At 38.4% G+C, this 27,043-nt stretch overlaps 1 protein-coding gene across 10 annotated transcripts in view; it reads right to left on the bottom strand.

Annotated features, from left to right (window-relative positions):
- The window catches only part of PTPN13 (protein tyrosine phosphatase non-receptor type 13), a 185,796-nt gene that overhangs the window by 118,548 nt on the left and 40,205 nt on the right, over positions 1–27,043 (bottom strand). For all 10 annotated transcript variants that reach the window (XM_084626909.1, XM_084626914.1, XM_084626915.1 and 7 more), the window contains exons 2-3: positions 25,419–25,538; positions 8,571–8,740 (exon numbers count right to left, since the gene is read on the bottom strand). In XM_084626909.1, coding sequence (XP_084483035.1) covers positions 8,571–8,740; positions 25,419–25,533 — 285 coding nt within the window. In that variant the 5' untranslated portion in view covers positions 25,534–25,538. The remainder of the gene's footprint in view (positions 1–8,570; positions 8,741–25,418; positions 25,539–27,043) is intronic.

Genomic DNA, 27,043 nt, shown 5'->3' with positions numbered 1-27,043 from the left:
GTGTATTAATTTTTAAAAATTGATAATCTCAAATTTCCAATTTGTGGTTTAAAAAAATCATACATATGAAATATTTTCAGTTTTCCACTACAAAATAGGTGCAATATTCTCCTTTCATTTAATCCCTCCACGTCAAGGCATGGTAATGTCAGCAGTTTAGGAGCAACATATTCCCCATTCGGTGCTCTATTTATTTTTATTATCTATTTTCCACATAACATTTGAAAATAGAGGCATCCAGAAGAGCACTTGAGTCCTAAGCTTCCACCGGTTATTACAAAGAGGTCTGTCTCCCAACACACACAGCGTATGAGTCATGCAGAGGGCTGCACTGATATGAGATTGTGATAGAATTAATACAGCTGACATATGGTTATATTCACCATGAGAGTTCAGTTCAACAAGCTGATGAATCGTAAAGCTTACGCCTGAGGTATATGTGGGAGGAGGGATTATGCTAATACAAAATATTTTTCTTGGAATTTTTCTGTAAATTACTTTATATATTATAAACAAAGCTGGAGTACATGCCATGGAGGGATTTGTGGTAATGCTGTGCCTAAGAAGACAATGGGCCATTTTTTCCTAATGTGACATCCACACAAACTTTTCTGAGTTCAAGATCTCATGGATTTCACTGGTGTTGTAGGATGCAACTGAGGGTGCAATTTGGCTTGATACCCATTAGATAACAGGCCCAATCCTGAAACCATGTTCTATCAACTGCAGACTTAAATATTTTTTTTCCCTTTTAATTGATAATGACGAATGGAACGACATCAAGTAGCAAGCAGTTGCAGTATCAGGGCCATAGCTTAATCTGGGAGAACTGGAATATTCAGTCCCCCAAAGTCTTAGCTTGGTTGTAGCAGGGACCTTTGTAGAGGTGAATGCCAATAATAAGAATGAACTCAGCTCAACTTCTTTCACATTGTTAAAAAGACAAAGTTATACATGTTCCAGAGTAGCAGCCATGTTAGTCTGTATCCGCAAAAAGAAAAGGAGTACTTGTGGCACCTTAGAGACTAAAATTTATTTGAGCATAAGCTTTCGTGAGCTACAGCTCACTTAATCGGTTATACATAGTATACATCACTTTGGAAAGGACATATTTAATTGTTTCAGAAAACATGCTCATGGTATTGAAAAGTGTTAAAGTATTTTACACAGAAAAACACACAATGACCGAGTAACCCATCTAGTTTTTGAGAGGTCAGGAGGAGATTAATTTCAGTCAGTAAAAAAAAAAAAAAAGTGAAATTTACTCAGAAACTGATTGCTTCTCCAAGGAGCTAAAAAAACTAACCCAAATGAATTGGCATTCATCATGACTTGCATCTTCAATGTATGTTCCACCAGGTTATTTGGAAAGGGAATCCGATGGTATTTAAACATGTACCTTCAGCTGAAGCTGACATTTTTTTTTGATATGGTGGTTGTGAATGCTCAGCGGAAAAATTAAAGACTTATTTGCAAACTGGCTTCCAACTGCACATGGTTTTGGACCACAAACCAAACTAAGATGGCTACCCTCACGACATAGGGTTTTGGGTTTTTTGGTTAGGTTTTTTTTGTAATTTATTGCTATTTTTTACCTTTAACCCTATATCTGAAATTTGGATTATAAGGGAATTGTTAGAAGTCACTGTTTGACCGCTTCAACCATAAAAATAAGCTTTATTCCTAAATACAGATCCCTCAATTGCAGGTACTACATATTTAGCAATGTTTCACACATGCATCAGAACCTCTTTTCACTGAGGAAAGAAATGATGGCCACAGAACTAAGTTTTCCTTGTTTTGTGGAAAGATTGCTATGGGCTTTACCTTCCAATTGGACAGTCAAAGTCAGGTATCAGGGACTCTCAGTTTAATGAATGTGCTAGTCATTGACTTAGTCATCTACAAGTAAATGAACTCTCCAAATACTGAGCTGGTACTTCTCATATTCAGCTTATTACCAAGACCTTCTACTGAAAGATTAGAGAGCATTGCCAATTTGTGCCACAGACACACCATAGTTATGCATGAAAAGGAAACTAGACCATTGCAATACCATCAACGTTAAACAAATAAATACATACATAAATAAATCTGGCAACAGAGAATGGAGAGAAGAAAAAAATATACTTACGAAAACCAGGTAGTATAGGTATAAAATAGTTAACTGATAACACCAGTTTTTCTTTAAATCTCTACTACAGAACAACCTTATTAATTCTAGGTTAGCTAATATACAAACTGAACACTATTCCCAAAACATCTGAGAGTCTCATGCCTTTTCCCAGCAAAGCTTTTATTACAGAGCATTGTAAAGAGGTTCCTATACTAAGACCATTATTTTTACAAAATTTACTGCATCTCTACTACACAGTGAAGAACTATTTTTCAAAATAAGTGAACAAAGCACATTGTGGTGTGGGTGCTCCATTGTATGCTTAATTTGGGATCAGTTTGCGTGAATTGCTGAGGTTCTTCTGAATGTAGTATTTCACAAACTATTACAACAGCACTATACAATATAAACAAAATTGCATAAGCTACATACATATGAAGCAACCTTTTACATATAAAAATGCTTGTGATGAATAAAATGAATTGCACTTACTCATATTTGTTACAATTTGAGTTTAAAAACATAGTTATATTACTTTCATGTTGGTATTTTACATTTCTTCATATCATTATTATATACTATTCTCTAACTGTTCATTATGGTTTGACAGACTAATGTCATGCCAAATATTTTTTGGGGAAAAAAAAATCTCATACCAAGGCTAGGCTGTTTATTTGATCATCATGGTTGAGGCTTGTGCATTGTTATCTCAAACTCCATTCATATGCGATAATGTCAAGTACATTAAAACTAGATAATGCATCTATTTTAAAAGTGCTGATAATAAGAAGATCAAGAATGAAGCTAAGCATGCGTTCTTATATACATGTGTATTATGTATACACACTGTACTATTTAAGACAAATTATATCAAGGTAAAGTTGAAATATGAACTTCAATAAGAATTGCAAGTACTCTGCACCTCCAAAAAATTAAGATACTTATTTAAATGCTTCTTGGTAATCCTGATTTTTGGCTTTTATGATTTATATTAAAATATTTTGAACAGTTTTCACAAGAAATAAGTAGCACTAAATTCATATAACAAATTTATTATTTGTGGAATGATTTGCAACTGTATATTTCAAATAAGCCTACAATTACAAAGTCAACTTTTTTGTTCAATTTAACAAGAGACTTCGAATCAGTAGGGCATTCACTGTCTGACTAGCACTTTGGATGATATTTATTGTTGAATACATAATTTCTTTGGTTTAGAAGAAATGAAGTCATGACCCAAATACTAATGCAACCCTGTCATTGTGTTTTAAGAGGTCATTACAAACAGGAATTTGTTTTGGTTTCAGTAAAATTCTGACATGAACCAATTTCAGAACAAGAACTGAAAATAAATCAAAGATTTCCACTCAGAAACTAGTTTGGTAAACTGCAGTGAAATACACTGAATGAAGATTGAAGCTTAAAATTGAAAACCAGATGAAATTAGCATGTATACAACATCATTTAAGAAATGAAAAGTAAATAAATCACAGAAACTAACCATGACACCACTCAAAACTTAGCTTAATACAGATGGAAGGGAAGATGACACTGGGGTTATGGGCAAGATGCACAGGAAAGATATTGTAACCATAAACATTTTAAAGAAATGGTACACACCAATCATGAGGCAATATTACTGTGTCTTAAACAACATTTAACACAGATTATTAGAAATGGGACAAATTATCTTTCATTACAGAAGGGTTTGACTTCTATCCATTTTATGCCAGAAGAGCAATGTATTTGATTTTGATTGACATATTTTCCCCGCAGAATCAGCAATTTGCCTCCATATCCTTTTCATTAGATTGCTTTGTCAACCATCCCTTGCAATGGATCAGAATATTACCCCAAAGAAACATTCTTCTTCAGCTAAATCTACACTATATTATGATTTGCATTACAGCAGCAACCAGAGACCCGAGTCAGGATTAGAGCTGCATTGTACAGTTGACAAATATTAGCTGGTTGAAATGTCTGAGGCAATGTGAAAGAAGGAAAAAATTGGGATTGAGAGAAGGAGATAAAGAGAGACATTCGAGAAGGATTTTGGAATAAATACAGGGGATGAAGGGCAGATGCAGACAAAGATGCAGGCAGGGTCACCATTAGCAAAAGAAATTTCACTTAACTCTGAAGGACAATACACATATAGAAACAGAAATATTTCTGAAGGAATGCTATCCAACACAGACTGACTTTTCCTTCAAAAATGTCTGCCTCATAAAGCCTTAATCTACACAATAAGCTACATTTGAATGATTTCTGTACAGTTCAGAGTTCAGTAACCTAAAACAATAAACTTGTACTTGGAGCCTATCTGCTCACTGTGATATATGCAAGTTTATCACACGCTTTTTCTCCTATTACATTCTAAACTTTATACACTCTTTAAAAATTCACTCTATTCAACCTGCTGCACTTTTAAATTAAAATAAGACAACATAACTGCAAGACAATATTCCTGATACCTTTTGGTGCCAGAAGCTGCAGATAAATTAAATTATATGGCCTAATTCTGGCAGACACTAAAAATGATGTAAATAGCACAGTCCCCCCACAAAACCAGGTAAAAAAGTACTGTTAATATACACCTTTAACAGCTGTTAAAAAGCCCCATGCATGCACATCTGCCATGTAGTAGGAAGGAATTAATTGAACTGAAACTGCACGAACCACAGCTTGGCCAGGCAAGTTTCATATACACACATTTATGGTAAACAAACATATGGATCAGGCTCCTAATGTTATGGCTGTACCTTGTTAAACTCATACATAGGGCCCTACTAAATTCATGGTCCATTTTGGTCAATTTCACGGCCATGGGATTTAAAAAATCATTGAAATTTCAGTTTTCAATCGGTAAAATAATGAAATTACAGTGTTGTAATTGTAGAGGTCCTGACCCAAAAACAAGTTTTCCTTAAATCTCTACTACACAACAACCTTATTAATTCTAGGTTAGCTAATATACAAACTGAACAGTATTCCCAAAACATCTGAGAGTCTCATGCCTTTTCCCAGCAAAGCTTTTATTACAGAGCAATAAAAAAATATTTTTTGCAAGGTTATTGTGTGTGTGGGGGGGGTTGTGGTACTTCTACCCTTACTTTTGCGCTGCTGCGGGGGGGGCGGTGCTGCCTTCAGAGCTGAGCAGCTGGACAGCGGCGGCTGCTGGCCGGGATCCCCGCTCTGAAGGCAGAGCCACCGCTAGCAGCAGCGCAGAAGTAAGGATGGCCTGGTATGTTATTGCCACCCTTACTTCTGCGGTGCTACCTGCAGAGCTGGGCCCTCAGTCAGCAGCCGCCACTCTCCGGCCGCCCAGCTCTGAAGGCAGGGCAGAAGTAAGAGTGGCATGATATGGTATTGCCATCCTTACTTCTGCGCTGCTGCTGGCAAGGTGCTGTCTTCAGAGCTGGGCGCCTGGCCAACATCCGCAGCTCTTCAGCCAGCTCTGAAGGCAGCGCAAAAGTAAAGATGGCAATACCGCAACGCACCTAAAAATAACCTTGTGACTCCCCTGAAACTTCCTTTTGGGTCAAGACCTCCAATTTGAGAAATGCTGGTCTACCCCTTGAAATCTGTATAGGGTAAATGCACACAAAAGACCAGATCTCAAGGGCTGTGATGCGTTTTTCATGGCCATGAATTTTGTAGGGCCCTACTCATACACAACTCTTTTGTTGGCGGCCCAGCAGAATGGCCTCTTCTCAAGTTGACTGGGGAACAAGAACCGAGGAACCCAATTTTCTTCAAATTCTGTTGCATCGTTTCAGTTTGATACAGTGGTGGTTCGGTTTTGGGTTTTTTTTTCCTGCCACATGTGTATGTGCAAAGTTAGCTAGAATTCAACCCAAAATTAGATGTATTCAACTCCAGTAAAAAACTTCAACACAACACTAAAACCAAATACCACAAGCTAAAAGGATATAAACCAAGTTAAATCAACTGTATGAGTAATCTCCTTATGCAAACCAAGGCATATATATGTCAACATGCAAAAATTTCCCAAGAAAATATGAATTCAGGCGCTTGCAGAGGTAAAGGGTCACAACTGTACTACCACCACTTTCCAGAAAATTATGTTATCAGATGTCATATAATAGCTAAATGTACATTTTCATAAGCTAGAGCCACAATCTGAGAGAATTAATCACAGCGGCATGTGGGGACAAAGGCCATAATTTGGTCATCAACAATGAATGAGTTCAAGTGCAAGAGAAACATGCCACATCAGTTCCCATCAGTTTTAACTTCTTTCTATGCAACAAGGAAACACAGGGCCTCTGGTTTGCAACATAGAGTGTTCTTCTTCTATTTTTAAAAAGAAAACAAACAAACGCCATCAAGTAAATGACAGGTTTCAGAGTAGCAGCCGTGTTAGTCTGTATTCGCAAAAAGAAAAGGAGGACTTGTGGCACCTTAGAGACTAACCAATTTATTTGAGCATGAGCTCACGAAAGCTCATGCTCAAATAAATTGGTTAGTCTCTAAGGTGCCACAAGTACTCCTTTTCTTTTCATCAAGTAAATGTAGTGTTAAATTAAGAATGCACCCATCTTTGAAGTAAAAGATTTCACCTACACACAGTTTAGCTGCTTAAGGAATTTACTGATTATTTCCCTGGTGCTTTTGATAAGAGAGTTCTTAAGCCAAATTCAGAGCTAGTACAAAGTGGCACAGCTCCACTGACTTCAACTGCACCCGCTCATTCAAGTTATAAATTTTAGTAAAGATTTCTAACTACAAGGTGCTTCACAGTACCACTATCACAAAGTCTGGAATTATCCCTCTTATCTGTGAGTTCCAGATGCTGCAGTCCCTATTCTGGCAAAACTTCCACTGACTTCAGTTCTACCATTACTTGTGTAAGGCACTTCTGTCTCTTGGCCCTGAACAGTTAACACACTAATCTACCACAAGGTATATATACCTGTCTTACAATAGATAGCCTTGACTGTCGCAAGGCAAGAGGCCTGAAGCCAAATGCTTTCAACCACTGAAGAAACATATACAGACCAAAATACATTTCTTGGAGGGCATCCTTTAGACTGGATATTCAATTGATACGGTTCTAGAGAAAACTGACAATTTAAAAAGTTTTCAGAAAAAAATATATCAAAGTGTAGCTAGTCCTTGCCCATGTAATAGCAATAGTTCTAGTACCAATCTCCTTCAGAACAAAGCCACACAAACTGCTCCTCCAGGAGGAGTCCTGCCAAGCCATATAACAGCTTCCAAACACACAGCTATTTTGGCTGTAGTCCTGTCCCATGGAGGCCGCTGGTCTGAGAGGTTTAGCACCCCGTCTACCTGTGACGGGCTCCACTAAGGAAAGTGATCCACCTGGAGACTAACTGACTAAGTAGCTGGGCGGCAGTTAATTAGGTGAACATCACCCAGTCTAATAAAGGCTTCCGAGGGCTCAGTCAGGAAGCCTCAAAACAGAAAGAGGAAGTTCCCAGAGAGTTCACCGAGAGCTCACCAGAACAGAACAGAACAGAACACAGAGAGGAAGTTCCCAAGGAAAGAGACTGCTCAGGGGAGCAGTTCAGAGAGCACCAGAAACAAAGGGGACCTAGGAAAGGGCAGGGCAATGAATGGCAAAGCCCTAGGAAAGCCCAATCCCAGTGAAGGGACCTTACACACAGCAGCAAGAAGTCCAGGTCTTTGGGGAATTACACACCACTCCAGAAACAAGCTGCTGTAGTTTTCCATCTGGAGGGGCCCAGAGTTCAGAGAAGGAGCCATTCTAGAACCCTGAAGGGGCATCATTCATAATATACAAGCCTCGCAGAATTGACTGATAGCCCACAGGGGAAACTGAGGCAATGTCATATCTGACCACAGCGGCCACATCAGGGTGACTTCCACACTATTATACCCTGCAACATCCCCCTAAATAAGAGTTGAAGAGTTTAGGATTATGAAGACCAGTCAAATGAAAGGGGTGGGAATAGAACCCCATCCCCTTCTCATTCCCAGCCCTGTCCATATTCTGCTAGGCTGAGTGGGTATTTTGCTGAAGAAAACCTTAAAGCTGAAGAAAAAAGAAAAAGGCTAATTTGGAGCCATTTGGAAGACTAGTCAGTTAACGATGCAGATACAATTTAGATTTATGTTCAAGCTCACCCTTACTTAGGTGAGCACCTAATCTTGGGGGGCAGGGAGGAGGAGAAGGGGGACTTCGTTACAGGATGTATGGTAACACCCATTGTTTCATGTTCTCTGTGTATATAAATCTCCCCACTGTATTTTCCATCTAATGAATGCATCTAATGAAGTGAGCTGTAGCTCACGAAAGCTTATGCTCAAATAAATGTTAGTCTCTAAGGTGCCACAAGTACTCCTCTTCTTTTTGCGAATACAGACTAACATGGCTGCTACTCTGAAACCAGTTATAATACAGTTTCATAGAGACTAACATTTTATGGGAGTGAAGGTAACGTACCTTTTCAACATCTGAAAGGGATGACAGTGACTGGTTCTGCAGAACCTCTGGTGCCGTGAATGCTCTCAGGTCCTGGTTGGAAACATTTTCATCTGTAAATGACACACTCCCAGATGGAAGCAACAGCAAAGACCATGGAGAAATGATGAAGCTCAGGTCAGTAGGATCAGCTATATTTGAAAATACAAATAAAAAACACAATTGAAAGGCAGCTGCTACTAAATAACAGGACTCCACAAAAATCATGTAAGTGTTCATCTGACAAAGAGAAAGTTGTGAAATGGAGTGGATGATCTAATTAGTCTTCTTCATTTGTAATTTCTATGACCACAATCGTTAAAATAGCTTTCATCACAAAAAGTTCATGGGAGATAAGCAGCAAAGACCTTTCGGGCAGTTTCAGTATTTTACTTTGAAAACACTGATGTTATTTATCTGGAATTCTTAAACAAAAGATCTACCAGAAACATGCACCATCCTTACTGTTTTATATTTTTAAATAAGATTGAGAAGACAAAGAAATAGACTGAAATAAAATTGTTACATCTGATTGCTAATGCTATTTAAATACAATGCTCAAGACAAGAAGAGTGAATTATTAAGCCCTTTCCCATCCACTTGTTTTCCGTAATTTCGCTCTACTTTACTTAAATGTAATCAATATTATTTTTAATATTTGTTATTTATATTAACATTCAACATCTGAGAAGGTAAGCATTATTCCCACTTTCCAGATGGGGGAATCTAAGGCACTGAGGTTAAATGAGAATGACTTTATCCTAAAGGTCAGAGACAGTATTATTGTTATAGCCAGGATTAGAACTCCTGACTCCTACACTACTTTTCATGGCCTTTGTTTTAATGATCCAGACTGATGACAAACATTTGATCATGCCAATATGTTCTGATTTATTTATTGTTTGTCATAAAACAGCAAGCATCCCAGGGGATTGTTTTTCTGATCAGAGGTAGGAGAATAAGGATATAGCAGAGACTAGAGCAGAATAAGAAAGTAGATTAAACTAAAACACATTAAAAAAATATAAATAGCACAATCTCACGCAACACATCTTACGTATACATCAGAATACAATAGCCAAAAGAAATTAACCTTAACTATCCAGTGCACAAGGACCATGAAGTTTCACATGCTATATGTCAAGATTTAATTTGTTAACATTAACTTATAGCAGTTGAGCCGATGAGCCTTCTCTAAGAACCGGCTAATGTTACAAGGTTATCATACTTCAATGTATAGTTCAATTTTAAATATAGTGAATATACACAAACCTTATTAAAACCTTTTCAGGGTGAACTGTTTGATATTATTAATTCATTCAAAAATGTAAGTTAACATTAACCTATATTTTAGGTTACTAGGGACTAGATGCCTGCTCTCTTTTCCTCCCATTTTGCTTGACGACCACAATGGCTATCAATGTTTTTTCTTTAAATAATCACTACAGTAACCTCTATCAATTGGCTCTCATTTTTGTATTATTACTCATACCCTCGAAGTAACACAGAACCCTCCAAATGATTAAAGATTTCCCCCTTCAGGATGTCTTTTTGTTTTTAAAATGGAGCTGCCCACTGAAGTTACTTGATTGCTTCCTATTGGATGCTCACTATCAAGACTAATTCCTATAGTAAGACTGAAGTTAATTGGGGTAGCAGTGGAATGTGCAAAGAAGGAATCTGCACTCAACCAAAGAGCCTCCATTCAATCTGTGTGAATAATATTGTCAGAAAGAAACACAAACACTGAGATTATGAAGCCTACTGTTGACATTTTAAGAGAGAAAACCTCCTACACCAGGAACTTGCAATTCTGGCACCTGGATATTTAAAGCTCTCTGGATAAAATCTGATGTAAACTCTGGCCACGAACCTGCAAAGAGGCTTTCAATCCATAAAACACATCTTGAAAATAACCGTGGGCAAAGAAAAAGCAACCGTTCTCATGGGTCTAAAAGATTTTAATGACTGCTGTATGAACATCAGAACACCACAACTCAAGTACATACAAATTGTGATGTAACAAAGATTTAATGTAGTGTCGTAATAACAGAAAAAATATTATTGTCATTCTAGGGAGAGCGGCAATAGTTCCATTTCCTCCTACAATTCTGTTTCCTAGGCTGTCCCATACTCCTGTAATTTACTGTAATTCCAACATCCCAGGAGATTTACTGAGTAACTATGTATGGAATAGATATCAGAAATAAACAGACCTACCAAACAAATCCTTCAAATTCCCAGGCTTCAATCCTTCCAGCACTCTGAGATTATGCATCTGGTTCTAACGTCAGACATTTAACAAAAGAAAAACGTGCCTCAGAAACGTAGGTTTAATTTTCTAGATCAATGGACAGAACTCCCAATTTATAGATATCAGAGAAATTGTCCACTCCTATCTGTATGTAGCAGAATAGCTATTAAAGACCATTTAATGTGTATTGTGGGGATTAACCTTTGGTAATTTTTTGGGGTTCGAATAAGAGCTTATTGTCCCTATTGGCTTGGAAATGGAAAGTTTCACTTCATAAATTAAGAACACTTATGGCAACAGGAACACAACAAATATTCATGAACAGGAAGGATTTTATGGACTTTACTTAAAATAATGATGATTAATGTTTAGAGACTCAAAACTATACTATAAACAAGCAAACATACAACTGCACCTTTCACCTTCAAGTATCTACTCCCTGTTGCCTAATTAAGACTGAATGTGTTTCAGCATTTGTCATGACACTGAGAACATTACACTTTCAACACTCAGGGTATATCTACACAGCAAAAGCTGTGCATAGTACAAGCTACAACCTGAGTTACGCAGGCCAGCTGGATTTAAGCTAACAATAGCAGCAAAACCGCTATAGTACAGGCTTCAGAGCAGGTCAGTGAGCTTATTCAGTGTGTCTGTGCTGGGATTGTACTACCTGTGCTGAAGCCAGGCTTTACTGTCTTCAATGCTACTGTTACCCACATTAGCTGGGTTCAAACTAGCTTGGGTAGGCTAATCCAGGCACAGCTTTTGCTGTGCAGACAAACCCTGAGACACAGATTTTGATTCACAGTTACAGCCACTAGGACTGGAATTCTATTCTACGGCTTGATTCTTTAAGAGGCATAATGACATATCTACCTGTAACTAATTCCTATGCACAGCTGCTCTACATTTTTATTTAAGTAATTCAGCATTACACTAAAAGATACCAATGATGATGAGAGTGAACTCAAAGGGGAGAATTATAAAGGATTAATAGAGAGTGGCATCTTAATTTAAAAAAACTCTTTCTTGAACCTTATATTCAAGCCTCAAGGGGAAAATGGGAGAAGGAAAAAAAACTTCAGGGTTCACACTGTAGAGCTGGTTTCCTCTATTCTCCCACTTTCACATTATAAGAGAGACCTGAACACACTTTCTTCAGGGAGTAAATGGAGAATACCGTCTTTGGTTACGTGAGGGAAGCAGATTTTAACCCACAAACAGCACTGCAGCAGCTTCCCATTGAAATGGTATTGGCATTTTATGAATCATAAAAACAATATTAGTTGATACAAGTATTTTTTAGGGCTGTCAACCGACTAAAAAAATTAATCGCGATTAATCGCAATTTTAAATAACAACAGAATACCATTTATTTAAATATTTTGGGATGTTTTCTAAATTTCCAAATATATTATTTTCAGTTACAACACAGAATACAAAGTGTACAGTACTCACTTTATATTTATTTTTGATTATAAATATTTGCACTGTAAAAACCAAAAGAAATAGTATTTTCAATTCACCTAATAGAAATATTGTAGGGCAATCTCTATCATGAAAGTTGAACTTACAAACGTAGAATTATGTACAAAAACAGATCAGTGTAAAACTTTAGAGCCTACGAGTCCACTCAGTCCAACTTCTTGTTCAGCCAATTGCTCACACAAACAAGTTTCTTTACATTTGCAGGAGAAAACGCTGCCCTCTTCTTGTTTACAGTGTCACCTGAAAGTGAGAACTGGCATTCGCATGGCACTGTTGAAACCGGCATCGCAAGATATTTACTTGCCGGATGCGCTAAAGATTCATATGTCCCTTCATGCTTCAATCACCATTTCAGAGGACATGCGTCCATGCTGATGACCGGTTCTGCTTGATAATGATACAAAGCAGTGCAGACTGACGCATGTTCATTTTCATTATCTGAGTAAGATGCCACCAGCAGAAGATTGATTTTCTTTTTTGGTGGTTCAGGTTCTGTAGTTTCCACATGGGAGTGTTGGTCTTTTAAGATGTTTGGAAACATGCTCCACACCTTGACCCTCTCAGGTTTTCGAAGGCACTCAGATCCTTAAATCTTGGGTCAAGTGCTGTAGCTATCTTTATGTATCTCACATTGGTACCCTCTTTGCATTTTGTCAAATCTGCAGTGAAAGTGTTCATAAAACGAACAACATGTGCTGGGTCATCATCCGAGACTGCTATAACATGAAATTTATGACAGAATGTGGGTAAAACAGAGCAGGAGACATACAATTCTCCCCAAGGACTTCAGTCGCTAATTTAATTAACACATTATTATTTTAGCGAGCATCATCACCACAGAAGCATGTCCTCTGGAATGGTGGCCGAAGCATGAAGGGGCATATGAATCTTTAGTGCATCTGGCACGTAAATACCTAGCAATGCTAGCTACAAAAGTGCCATGCGAATGCCTGTTCTCACTTTCTGGTGATATTGTAAATAAGAAGCGGGAAGCATTATTTCCTGTAAATATAAACAAACTTGTATCTCTTAGCATGGCTGAACAAGAAGTAGGACTGAGTAGACTTGTAGGCCCTTTATATTGTTGTTTTTGAGTTCAGTTATGTAACCAAAAAAATTATATTTGTAAGTTGCACTTCCACAATAAAGAGACCACACTATAGTACTTGTATGGAGTGAATTGAAAAATACTGTTTCTTTTGTTTATCATTGTTACAGTGCAAGTTAGCAACTACTACAGTTTTGAAAAGCAATGAGTCAGACTAACCTTACTGCCAATTGAGACCGTCTTGCCACTAGAGTGCCAATTAGTCAGTCACTCAGCATTGAGGTCTTCCCCCGTTTCGCTTTTTGTGTTGAGAATGTTTTCACCTCAAGGCAACACCTATTTTAGTACTGAAGGAAACTCGTCTTTGCTTTGTCTGGAAAGCAGTAGAGGAGGACAAAGAAACAAGAGCTTTTTTCAAAAAATTACCTTTTCTATTCACTTCAGACTTTAATTTGTTGACTTTGTGGAGAGACGACAACATTTATCCCCCGTGCTTGGTATAAGACTTATTATAGAACGTCTCAGTGTAAATGCTCCAATAAGTCTGGGTGAACTACTTTCATTGCAGAGCATATAGCAGGAGAGCAAAAATTGTGGTTCTCAACATTAGTAATCAGTTGATGCTTCTTGGCTTGAGATATGAGAAACTTATTGGCCTTCTTTCATGTTTAAGAGGCACTGAAAGTCCTAAGGAAATGTGGTTCCCTGTAGGTGGGAGGGACTGAACAATATAGGGAGAAAGAGATCAGTCTTGAAGTGCTACGTAGTTATGCCTGTTGCTGTTGTTTTGTGCTTTCCCAATCTTGGGGTAAAGAAATTCTACTCAAGGGTCTGAAATGCTGTAACTTCATTGTTTTTGCCTGCCATTAGTGTAATGGAACTGACTAATCCATCAACTGTAAATTGGGGTAAGCAAGACTAAAGAAAAGCCAAGATTTGTATGAGAAATATCTGAATAACTTGTGCAAAAGTTTAAAAGAAAATGGATTAAACACACTGATGTCACCTTAATTTGTGTCAAATGAAATTAAGGCCACTCTTCTGTACCATAGTCTGAAAAGTATCTCTAATGTGTATTTAAGTGTTTGAAAGGCTGTAAAACATGCATTTATCAAGCTGTAAAACAAATTATCACCTGAATTTCCATTTATTAAGCTGCATAAATAGTGATGTATATAGGGGTGGGAAGAGAATTCCAAACCTACCGACTTCGTGTATTGGGCCCATTTCTGTAGCCTTTGACTACAATGGACTTCCACTGAAGTCAATTCCCTCCTCACATAAGATATCTTTCTATATTTGTGATTCCTGCTTGTAAACACACTTCACATTGGGAAACTTTCTGTCTAGCACCAATGAGTAATCAATTGATTTATTATTTTCATTAGAGTAGCACCTACAGGACTCAACCAAGATCAGGACTCTACAAATTCATAGTAAGAAACGTTTTACTTTTATATATGCCTTCTATTCACATAGCCTATTTAAAACCAACATTCCCATTCCAGTATTCAGAAAGCTTTCTCATTATGCAGAATTGCAGTAATAAACTTTGGAAGATAAAACAGGAGAGCTACCAAAAACCAAAATATAAACCAAAACCAAAATAAAAAAAAAAAACAAACCCACCAGCAACAAGTTGAGGAGACACCACATTTGACCAAAATAACCAAAAGGCACTCCAATCAACTGAAAAGTAAATCTTAAAAAATCTATTTGGTCAGATCTTTTCTTAGTTTAATTTTTACTGTATTAAGAGTCTTATCATGCTCCCTTCTTAAGCCAACCAGAAAACTCTAATTTACTGCAATGGCTGGAGGCTCAGGACCTAAATCAACAAACACAGAGATGGAAGAACTGTCTTCATTATCTTGAAATACGAAAAAAGGTATGGTATGCTATATAATAAAACTAAGGCAACTTTAGAAATCAAAGTTTATTGCTGTCACTCTTCCAAAACACACACTGCAGCTAATTACTGGATTTGGAAGAAAAGGTTTTCTTATTCATATTAAAACCACAAAAAACAAATATTTTAAAGCAATGTTAAGGGTCTGACTCAAACATGAAAGGAAACTTAGAGTTATGACTAGACTCCATCTTTAAATTACTTTTCTGTACCACAAGGATTTTAACACAAACACACCCTATGAGCTGAAAATACAGGATCAAAATCCATCTTCCTAGTTAACTCCAATAAAAGCAATGAATTAGGCCTGGAGTCCTATTTTTACTAGGGTCAGAAATATTTATTGGACACCTACTACCCCGAAGACTCAGTTTATTACCCCAGGACAAAAAAAATCCTTCCTACCACACACAGGGCCATACTCCTCAATTTTACGGAATAAACAGTCACACTGTTTACTGTTTCCTATATTTCATTGTAATATGGACAGTCGGTCATCTGTTTAATACATTTTAAAAAGGTAGTTAGTAGGGGTATGTCTGCACTGGAGCTGCAGGTATAATTTCCAGCTTAGCTAATGATACCCATGCTAGCTCCAATTGAGCTAATGTGCTAAAAACAGAAGTGTAGCCATGGTGGCGCAAGTGGAAGACCAGGCTAGACAGATCATGTCTCCATCTGAACCAGTAAGTACGAATTCAGGGCAGCTAGCCCCTCCTGCTGCTCACGTCAGCACAGCTACGCTTCTATTTTTAGCACGCTAGGACAATCAGAGCTAGCGTGAATGTGTCTCATTCAAACTGTAAGTAACACTTCCAGATCCGGTGTAGACATCTCTCTCTTGCTTTTGCTTTGTCTTCTTTTTCTTCCTGTCTTCTCTTCACTTTGTGTTTCTTTTCTTTCCTTTAATAGATCTTGGTGTATATCATACCTTCAGCAGCCATTTCCTCTTTTCTTTCACTCTCCTTCTATTCCCTTATAACCTGTTCTCTACCTCTTCTCATACGTTTTCTGTCTGGACACCCAACATCTCTCACTTTCTCAATACCCTACCTCTTTTCTAACTTATCGCATCAGTTTCTCCCCACAACTCTCTGTCCAAACCCAGCCATCTACATAGACCTTGAAAAATTATAGCAGACTCCTAAGAGCCAGGGGACCCAACTAAGATGAGGGGTGCAACTGTACAGGGGAAATATTCATGTGAAAAGCCAAGTGCCCATGTCTTCTTTCTCAGCTGGTAAGAAGTGAATGGTGCTTGAGTTCTTGCCAGAGTATTGTTTCTTGACCCTACTCAGGGTAAAAGATGCCTGATCAAATTTGAAGTCCTCACCCAACCCTCCAAACCTGCTGGCTCTGGAAGGTGCACATACTTTGTCATTCTTGCATTGCAGAACCTTCTGGGTGCTCCAAGCGTGGGATACTGATCTACTCCTCTTCCAACTTCCAGGTTGTGTTTTCTAAGTTCTCTTTCACCGCGAATAAATCCAGGGCCTTCCTCTGCTGCCTCTCTTAGGTTTCCCAACCAGCCCAGGAGCAGCTTGAAATTGATCCAGTTCTTGGCAGTTTCATGAACTAATAAAATGATGCAACAGCATTTCTCGGTACACCCCCAGACAACCCCCAAAGCAATGGCTCCTCCAACATGAGAAGGACCCCTGTCTCAGGAAGTATCTCTGGGAGAAAGACAGAAGTGTATTCCCTCCTCCCGCCCCCAGTCTTGCTGCATGTCACCCTACTCACTGTCGTCACTGGCCATCTTTCTTCCCCTGATTTTACCTGGCCTCACTGTCTGCTTATTGGTGAGCTAGAACAAAGAGGAAATATCCCCAGGCAAACAATAGCAGGGACAAAATAATTAAATGAAATACCACTTGTTTACTGGTGGAAGAAAACACATAGGCAGCTCAATTCCTGCTGCTGGTGTTCCTGTTACACTAACAGTTTCATGCTGAGAAAGGCAGGACAAACATCCCTGACTTCCTCTTTGAATTACTTCTTAACTCAGGGTCCCCTCTCTGTGGCAGGAGTCATGCCATTAGGGGACTGCGTGTGCCATTCATCTGAGTCCTGCCCTAAATCCACTATGAGAATTATAAGAAAGAAACAATTCGCTTTTAATAGTTTGCTTTTCATCCACAGATCTCAACACCTTTTAAACAACATCACTATTCCCATTCTATAGCCAGGAAATTAATGTACAGAAATGTGGGATGAATCACTTAATTTAACAGAGCAGGTCAGTGACCATACTTGGAATAAAACCCAGGTCTCTTGACTCTCAGGCTAGTATTCTATCCAATGGACCATGATTCCCAAGGGTTCCGGATACCAGGAGCAAAACTGGAGTCTCTAACTTCACTCCGCTGCTGTTTTGCAAAGCAAGGAGCACCAGTAAAGGCTTGGATACTCTCTGAAGATTTTGAGAGCCACCACCGCATCAGTTTACACTCCATTTATATCTGGAAGACCATTTTCACAACCAGAAGAACTGGAATTTTTGTTTTAAATCAAGTCTTAAATTCTGCAGAAGCGAATAGGACTCACTCATGAAAGCTATGTAAGTGCCCTGGGTGAGTGGATTTTTCAAGCTTCAATTAAAACTGTAGATAGCACAAATAACGTGTGTTAAACAGCAGCACTAAAACTTTTCTTTTAAAAAAACCATGGAAGGTGATACAGCAATTTTGTATGACTGCTTTAGAAACAGATTGTGACTTGGTATTGTAAAAGCTATCCCTTAAATATGCATTTACAGACTTTACAAAACCCAGATCATTTACTCAATAAACCTCAAGGCCTTCTTCGAAGTAATTACTGCCTGTCATGGAACTGAACCTATATATTAAAAATCCTTTTGAAGAAAAGCTTGCACAGACACTCTGCTCATATTTCTGAATTAGAAGACATGCTTGTAAAATCACTTTTCTCCAGATGGCGCAAACTAAACAGTCTGCCTTGTGAACTAGATGCCTACTAATTGTGCATAAACAAACTATTCTTGATTGTTATAATGCAAAGAAAAAGTTTTAAAGATTGAAAAATTTGGTTGACAACGTACAGCAAAAAATGCTCATCCCAGGATCATTAAATATATTTACAAACCTTTGGCACCTGGATTTAACATGTAAAGTATGGCAGACTCCTTCATCAGAAGTATTTTGTGCACGTATACAAAAAAAAATAGACTTACATGAATTAGGAAATATGCCTTCCATGGGTATTTCTCACTTAAAATATTATTCCACTACCAGTTCCTGATAACATGTAAATAAATGTGCATGATGTGCCATCGCTGGGAGACCACGGAGAAGCAGAAGCAGTTTTTGTAGCTGTGCTGGTACTAGGTATAATGGAGGAATTTGTAGTCTCTTCTTATTTAGAGGAAGCCTTTTTATTCAAACACTTGACAAAATATCTCAGAACTTTCTTCTGTGTATTTATGGTTTGTTTAACATGGTGGGGATCTCTCCTTGGGGAAAAGACAAATAAACATTCTCTTTTTAACTATCTACTAAGGCATGAAGACAGAGTATGGAGTGTGAAGACACACACACACGCACGCACACGCCCAGCTGAGGGTTCACATATATACGCTACATTACAAAAATAAAGGTTTCAAGTTTGTCATTTGAACATATGTAGTATTCAGCGATTACTGTATAAAGACTACTAGTTGGGAATCTAAGCTCCGATATTCCAAATAACGATACTTTGAATTAAGGCAAAAATCATTCTGAACACCACATTTATATTAATGGAATAATGATATATTCCCTATACTCACTACTTGAAATAAAAGGGGAATTCAGGAGCAATACAGATGCAACGCTTATTATGAGTGGGTAAATCCTGCTGCCTGCTCTGCAGGACATTCACTCCAGCAGAACCAATACTGTTCTGCTCAGCAAAACAGAGACTGCAGACAGGATGCTCAAGATCCCATGTAGGGGGATGTGACCGGGAATATGGCCATGGAGCTGTGATCCATAGGTGCAACTCGTGCCCCAAGCACAAAGAGGGAGTTATGGAGTGTGTGGGGCAAGTGGATCCTGACTTTACCAGCTCTTCTCCCCACTGCACACTCACTCACTGTATATGGGAGGATACATGGACCTGGGGGTTATAGCAGCCCTTAGGCCACAGTACGGACCACCAAGCGGATTCCTTGTCCTGCCAACCCCTAAAGACTTCTTCAGCACACACCCTTGCTGCCCAGGTTATACCCTTGGACCAGGACTTGCTCCTAAAGCGTTGACAGGCTCCACTTCAATCTACAAATTAACATAGTTCAACCAATTTAGACATAGGAATAAAAATATGTCGTCTGACCTTTTTCTTTTCTTCCTTTTCCTTTTTATTTCAGGCTGGACATTTATTCCCAGAAACACAGGGAAGGTAACTGACTGGGAGCTTCTAAGGTAGAATATCAACAAAATTAATTTAAAACAACACAGCCATTAAGCCAGGTACAAAGAAAGCGAATGACCTTTTCCTAGAGGCAGAGGAGCTTCTCCAGAGGTCAGGGAGAGGGCGAAAGAATTTTTCACTAATTATTAAGCTTCTTCGTGCCTGCTCTGAAGTTCTTCTTGTTTTGCTCCTCCAGAAGAACTCTTAACAGCAGCAATAAGGGAAACATCCTCTGAGAGGTCCCTTCCTTCTAACCAAAATACAGGAATAATCTTTACAAAAACCATCTCCAAATCCTCCTTTCAAAACCACTGGAATTTTTGGTATGGCTTCTGATCAATTATGTGTCCACTAGTCTTTACTGAGCTGTAGTTGCCAGCCTTGTGAGCTAAGTCCAGAATTATGCAGCTTGGTAACAAAACACTTGTGAGAGCAGAGTTTATTAAGCATTGCCAAAAGACAGATAAACAGTGTGGTCCAGTTTAAAAAAAGAGAGACAGAACTGGTTGAAAAGGCAATAAAACCAGGGAGATTATTCAGGTAAACAGTATGCAATATAAATGTAAGGCAGTAATTTTGAAATAACCCTTTAAGCACATGCAGCTAAAATAAAAATCCCTGAAGTCACACAATAACTTTGAGCAGCACCAAAAAATTGTCACTTTTAAGATGTTGATGACTGGTACTCTTGAATTCTCACTTCAGAGAAGTAACACACACACACACTCAGTCACTCACACACACACTCACTCTTCAATCCCTCCATAAAGTGTCCCCTTTATGACTATACATTTTATCAGCTACAACTTCATTTTGTTTTACCTGTCCCCATCTTTTTGTGTGTGACCATTAATAGTAAAAATAGAGAAAAGCCTCTCCATGTAACAGTTTCTCAATACGCATCTTTCTCAATGCCCTGTTCTATGGATGTGACAGTTTTTTAAGGGTATGCCAAGGCCAGGTTGTGGGAGGTCAGGCAGGTGCCCAACAAGTCTTTAGATAGGGCCAGATTATGCCCCATCCTGCGAGCCAGCAGAAGGGAGTGGATGGTGCACCATACCACCATTCCCTGTGCACAGACAGAAACAGGCTCTGCAGAACTATTACATCCTCTCCTTGTTCAGGCAGGTGGGAAAGAAGAGGGGCAGGGAGATCCCTGTCTCCGTACCCCCAACACACCAGCAACATAGTTACAATAGCACAAGGGGGGAGCGTACACTGTGACCTGTTACAGTTAACGCCCTTCTCAGAGTAGTGGAGAGACAGGGAAAGAGTTTTTTTTTTATTAGGGGTCCACTAGTAGTTTTAATACTATGACTAGGACTTCAGCTAGGAGTTTCAGGTCCCAGAAAAACATAATTACTACTTCCCTACCACCAATGTTTTATAATACTGTATTGCAATGCATGCACATACTCTTTCTTCCATACAGCCACAATTCGCAAGCTGGCCTGGTCTCTCCCCATTCCACTCTGGTATTATTTTTAACTCATTCAACTTTGCCTGGTCCTATTGGTTGTCTGTTTCACCTCAGCTCCCCGTTTTTTTTCACCTGGTCCACATGTTTTTCTGTTCCCCACCACATATATCTTGATATGGGATTGGACCAGGTGACGTATTAGGTCCTTTCTACCTTTAACTTTGGGTGATTATTCACAAGTTATCTAGCTGAAGCAGGTGATTCCTGGTTTATTTTTTCTTGGCAACAAAAAACATGACATGCCCTTTTCATTTCTACAGATATACACCAAAGATATTGCACCTGAAAGACTGGTTACTTCTGACCTCATGGCGTACAGGGTGCAAGACCCAGCATGTCTGAAACAGCTGAGACACCCTCTAAACAACAAAATTGTTGTTGCAAGTAATTAAGTAGGAGGAGGTCTAGGATCAGCTTTTTCAAATCTATCTACAGATTAATCTAAATAGTATCACTACTCTAACTAGCAATACCAGACTGCCTGATCTTCTCCTCCACTTAACTTATCATACAACATGCAGCCAATTCGGTGTCCAGAGCCGATTTTTTTAAAATTTGTCTTTCCAAATAGGACACGCCAAACCATTTTTTCCATTAATGATTAGCTATGGAAACAATTTATGAAGTGCCTTTATGCAGAAAATTGGAGACAGCCCATAGGAGAGCAACAAGAGGTTTAGAAAACACGACTTATGAGGAAAGGTTGAAAGAATTGGGCACATTTAGTCTACATAAAAGAAGACACAATATTTAAAGATATAGTAATAGTCTTCAAATAACGTACAAGGTTGTTATAAAGGGGATGGTGATGAATTGTTCCCCATATCCAGTGAGAATAGGACAAGAAGTAATAGGCTTAATTTGTAGCAAGGGATATAGGTTAGGTGTTAGGAAAAGCTTTCTAACTACAAAGATAGTTAAGCACTGGAACAGGTTATCTAGGCAGGCTGTGGAGCCCCATCATTGAAGGTTTTAAGAACAGGGAGGGTCTAGGTGTACTTAATCCTGCCCCAGTGTGGGGAGATGGGTAAATGAACTCGCTGAACTCTTGAGGTCGCTTCCAGCGCTACAGTTCTAAGATTTAATGATTCTGTCATCTGCTAGAATTGTAAATAAAGAGTAGGCATAATAATGTGCATGCATGTATATAGGCTAACGAATTATACATACTGTAATTAATCCATCTATGGTAAACAATATAAGAAGTAATTTCAGCTTTGTTTTTAATTAAACACTTGAGTGGGGTAAGGTTCTGGGCTCAAACATAAAAAATGCAGAAGGCTACATTCAAAACAGTCAAAACTTTTGGAAGTAACGAAGTTATCAAATGCATAGTAGTAGTTTGTTTTGGCCAATCTTCTTCCATTACATGGAAAAAAATAATTTCTGAAATTAGCCATGTTACAATAGTGATTGTTCAACGTCTGCCGATAATTGGCTGCCTTTGACACTGTTGATTATGAGGTATTGCTTGTGTGCCAGAGAACCTTGGAGGGAACTAATGGAAATCCCAAAAGGTTGGGTACTATAGTAAATGAAACAATGAATTCAAACTACTGTGGCTCTTTTGGGTAATGTTGATCACTAATTTGGCTCCTGAACCACTGAGGTCTGAGTATCACAGGCTACATTCCTAATTAAATCTTTCAAGTACAGACATACAAATAAACTAAGCATTGATTAATTGGCTTTGACTGTCCTTTTTATTATAAGGCTGGGTTGTTGGTGGTGGTGGTCTTTAAAAAATGTAAGAAGTTAGAAAGGAAAACCCCACTTTAGGACAACAAACAGAAAATCTTCTCTCAATTATGCAGATGAACTCAATTAAAATAATATTTTCCACAGGCCATTTTTACCTCTGAAAATTGTGTGGAAGGAATTAATAGAACTCTTCAATGAAAATCATGCTTGTTCTAAAATAATCCTACTGTCACTACATAGTAATTCGTGCTGATTATTGCCCATTACATACTTTAAAAGAACTGGCTAACAAGGCTTTTGTTACTGCAAGATTAAAAGCCTTAAGGGGGTTGAAAGATTTATTCCAGTTCTTTAAATATATTTGAAAAGCTGTCCCATTTGTGAACCGAAGGAGTTTTTTCATAAGCTTCTTTGTAACCCTTTAAAACAAAATTATTGTCCAGTATAGATGACCCACATTTTGAACTCTTAACTTTCGGATTTATCTGAACCTTCCAAAAAATGCTACAACAAGGCCTTATCCTACAAAACTTTACTCACATGAATAGCCCCATTGAAACCAGCAGGACTACTCATAAGACTAGGCCCACAGTTTGTTTTTGTCCAAATCACTTTCTGAAAACAGCATTCACTAGTATGCCTAAGAAGAAAGCATTATAAAAGTATATAAAATAATGAATGGCTGAAAGAAGGTAGAACAGGAACTTCTGCCCTCTCTGCCTTGTAACACAAGAACAAGGGCACATTCATTTAAATTAAAAGATGGCAGATTCAAATAGATAAATGGAAATATGTTTGACACAACGCATAATTAAACTGTGGAACTCATTACCACAGAAAGTCATTGAGGCCAAGAATTTAGCAAGATTAAAAAGGATTGGACATTAACATGGATATAAATAATATTCCTAGTTACCCTAACTGACAATAATTTTGGAAGGAAAATTAAACCTCATGCTTCAGGGCTTAAACCAATCTTTAAGTATCAGAGATCAGGAAAATCCCACATCTGCCTAATGTGAGATGACCTAAGCAACCTGAACTGGCCACTGTTGGAGACAGCAGCCTAGACAAAACATGAGTCTGATACTATATGGCAATTCCTACGTTTTATTTTACACTTCTGTTAAAAAATATGAAGTGTCAGTTTGTAATTATATGCTTGAAAAAAAAATTTTAGTGGGCCTTTATTTAGTAGCTGTGACTGTGCAAATAAACCCTTCCCTAGAACAGAAGGGGTTACAGAGCTGTTTTGGGCTGGGCCCCACTGCACCTACAAATCATGCCAGGACTGGAGGAAGAGTTAAAAAGAAGGAACTCTACTCAGATGGGTGAAAACCTTGGGAAGGGAATAGGCTGTTGAGCTTCTCCAGTCCTGGAGAGAGGACTGGCAGCTTACAGAGCCCCTATGCTCCCAGAAGGAAGGTGCAGACACCCTGAGTTGAAGGGGAAAAAGAACTGCAGCTTTGCACTGGAGCCTAGTGAACTCTGAAGTGCACACTGATACTCCCAGGACATCAACAATCCCTCTAAAGCAGTGATACTCACAACTCAATGGTTCAGGGGACAAATTAGCGATCAACATTTCCCAAAAGAGCCACAATAGTGTGAATTTATATGTAATTCTCACAGGAAAATGACTGACCAAGTATTCTACAATTGTTTAATAACATAGTAAAGGCATCCTGATTGGTTAATAACTTAGATTGGTTAATGAATAAATCACACAGTGTTTTAATACCATGTGCTGCAAAGAGCTGTAGGAGACACATTAAAGAGCCACTTGTGGCTCCCAAGCCTCAGTGTGAGTATCACTGCTCTGAAGTAAGAGATGCCCATATCCTGGAAGGAGCTGCCTACAGGTTTCTCTTTACTTTTGTTTTATGTAACCCTTTTTGCTGACTACAGGCTGTTTGGTGGCATCACCAGAGACACAGAAGAGACTGTCAAGAGGCCCTGCCAGAAGGTGAGCACCAGCCTGCTAAAAAGATGCCCGGCAGTATCCACTGGGGTTGGGGTGGAGTAATTGGACTCACATGTGTGCACTCCCAATGTTGTCTAAAAGAGGGTGACCTACCATGGGCAGATTTGTGACAGTTGCAGAAATAAGTAATTTTCAAAGTAGGGTCCAATTTCTCAGAGTAAAATTACACATATAGCTGTATGTGCACATTTATGTACAAAAATTAGCACATGTAAATACAACTTCTCCACATTGGTACAAGTACTCTTTCAGAGACCAGCTTAAGGCTGCTACAAAAGTCTGACCTTTGAGCCTAATTTACATTGTAAAAAATTTGCAAAGGGGAAAGGAGGATGGCTGCAGGGAGAAGGAAGAGAGAATACCCTTAGGTTTGCCCAGGGCGGTTTAATGCCTAAAGAACTCCTCATATACAGCATTTCAGACGCTCCAGATTGGCGCCTGACACATTGTCATTTCTTCAAGCTTTTACTCCATTAAAGCAAAGATATTGAACTTGCTCTCAACATTTCTCCAGTAGCATATGTGCTAGCATTTTAAAGGCATAAGAGATTACCTTTTCTGAATAACTCTTGAAGGCTTTCCGCACTTTGATTCAATACAGCCCATATTTCTTCTTCCTGCAGTGGCCCTCCCCGAACCTCCAGGGCTTCAGCCAGCGACACATGCATATTACCTGGGAAAGAAGACATAACTGGTTTAAGAAGGCATGTGCGCGCACGCACGCACGGTCGTTTTTTCCTTATGCGTAGCATTTAAGTGGAAATGTATATTTTTAAAGCCTAAATCACAAACTCTCTACCATGCTACTGTTAATAAAATATAGGTGGGGAGTGAGGGGGGCATCCCCCTACAGAATTTTAATCATGAGTGAAATTTTTAATTAAAACATCATGATTACAATGAAGCAGAGAAAAAAAAGGAACAGTTTTGGAAAAAAAAAACACATTAGCTTCATGTACTATCCAACAATTAACTGCAACATTCTAGCATTAAACTATCTGAACATCTACTATGGGCAGGAGTTTTCTTTGTTTAAACTACTGATCAGAACGATTAATATCTTCAGTTGATTTACATTAGTAATCCCATTAACACTTTCTGACTGGAATAAGTAATACCAGCAATTTATCAAGAACCATCCCCTCCACTCCCAACATCACAGTTTTCAAATTTTTCCTACCCGAATCACAACACAGTGTATGCTGCTTAGAGAAAGATCAGTTCTGAATTTATGTCTGTTGTATTCAGTGTCTGCTTAGTAAGCATGGGGAAAAGTGTTGATGTATAGATTGTATCCCTGAAAATAACACAACTTTGTTGCTTCATAGTTAGGAGAATTAAAGACTTTGCAAAAAATTTGACAGTGCTTTCACAGTAACAAAAGAATATCACCATAATGTGGTGCACAGTTGTTTAATCAATCAACATACTATATGATTCTGACAATAATTGAATGTATCCCAAATGTATTCTTTTTATTAGTCTAAGCTCCATTCATTCCTATGAGCTGAAAAGCATCTGACATTTACTTGCTAATTTTCTGCAGCTGAGCATGGATGCCAAATGTTTTCATCTTAAGCAACTGTGTCATTTTAATGAAACATATGATAATTCTGCTGCAGAATCAGATGGAAAGTGTCTCTGTTTCTTTCCTCTGTTGCAGGAACATCTTGGGGCACGCAGGTCTCTTATATAGCAAATTAGAGATCATAATTGCTTCATTTTCCATTTGGAAAGACTTCGATTCTGGCCTCTGTTGCCCACAAGAACCCCAGACTCCACAACTTCCATCACGTCCTGCTAACAGAGAGCCATTTAATTCCTAATTCTAACTTCATGGGATCAGTACCTTGTTCTTCTAGGAATGTGACATATGTGCCTATAAAGCAGATTATTTCTGAAGTGCAGCAGATTTGTTTTTTTTTAAAGCAACCAACCAACAATCCCAAAAAACAAAACAAAAAACTTTTTTTTAAAAAGTTTCGGGTTCAGGTTATCATTGCTAGCTCATATGCCCTTACATTTTGTAGGAGAAAAGAAATGGTCTATATTTTCTTGCTTATATGTATTCTTATGTAGCTCATGTGGTGATTTTATTAGTTATGCAGCTTTAAGCTTAGCCAAACATACGCAGCTGCAGGAAGGAGCTATGGCTATTCAATAGGTGGCACATATCAC

The sequence above is a fragment of the Lepidochelys olivacea genome, assembly GCF_965140295.1.
Source record: "Lepidochelys olivacea isolate rLepOli2 genome assembly, chromosome: 4".
NCBI classification, from domain to species: Eukaryota; Metazoa; Chordata; order Testudines; family Cheloniidae; genus Lepidochelys; species Lepidochelys olivacea.
Note: the sequence above shows the minus strand (reverse complement) of the source record. Positions and strands in the feature narration are given on the sequence as shown.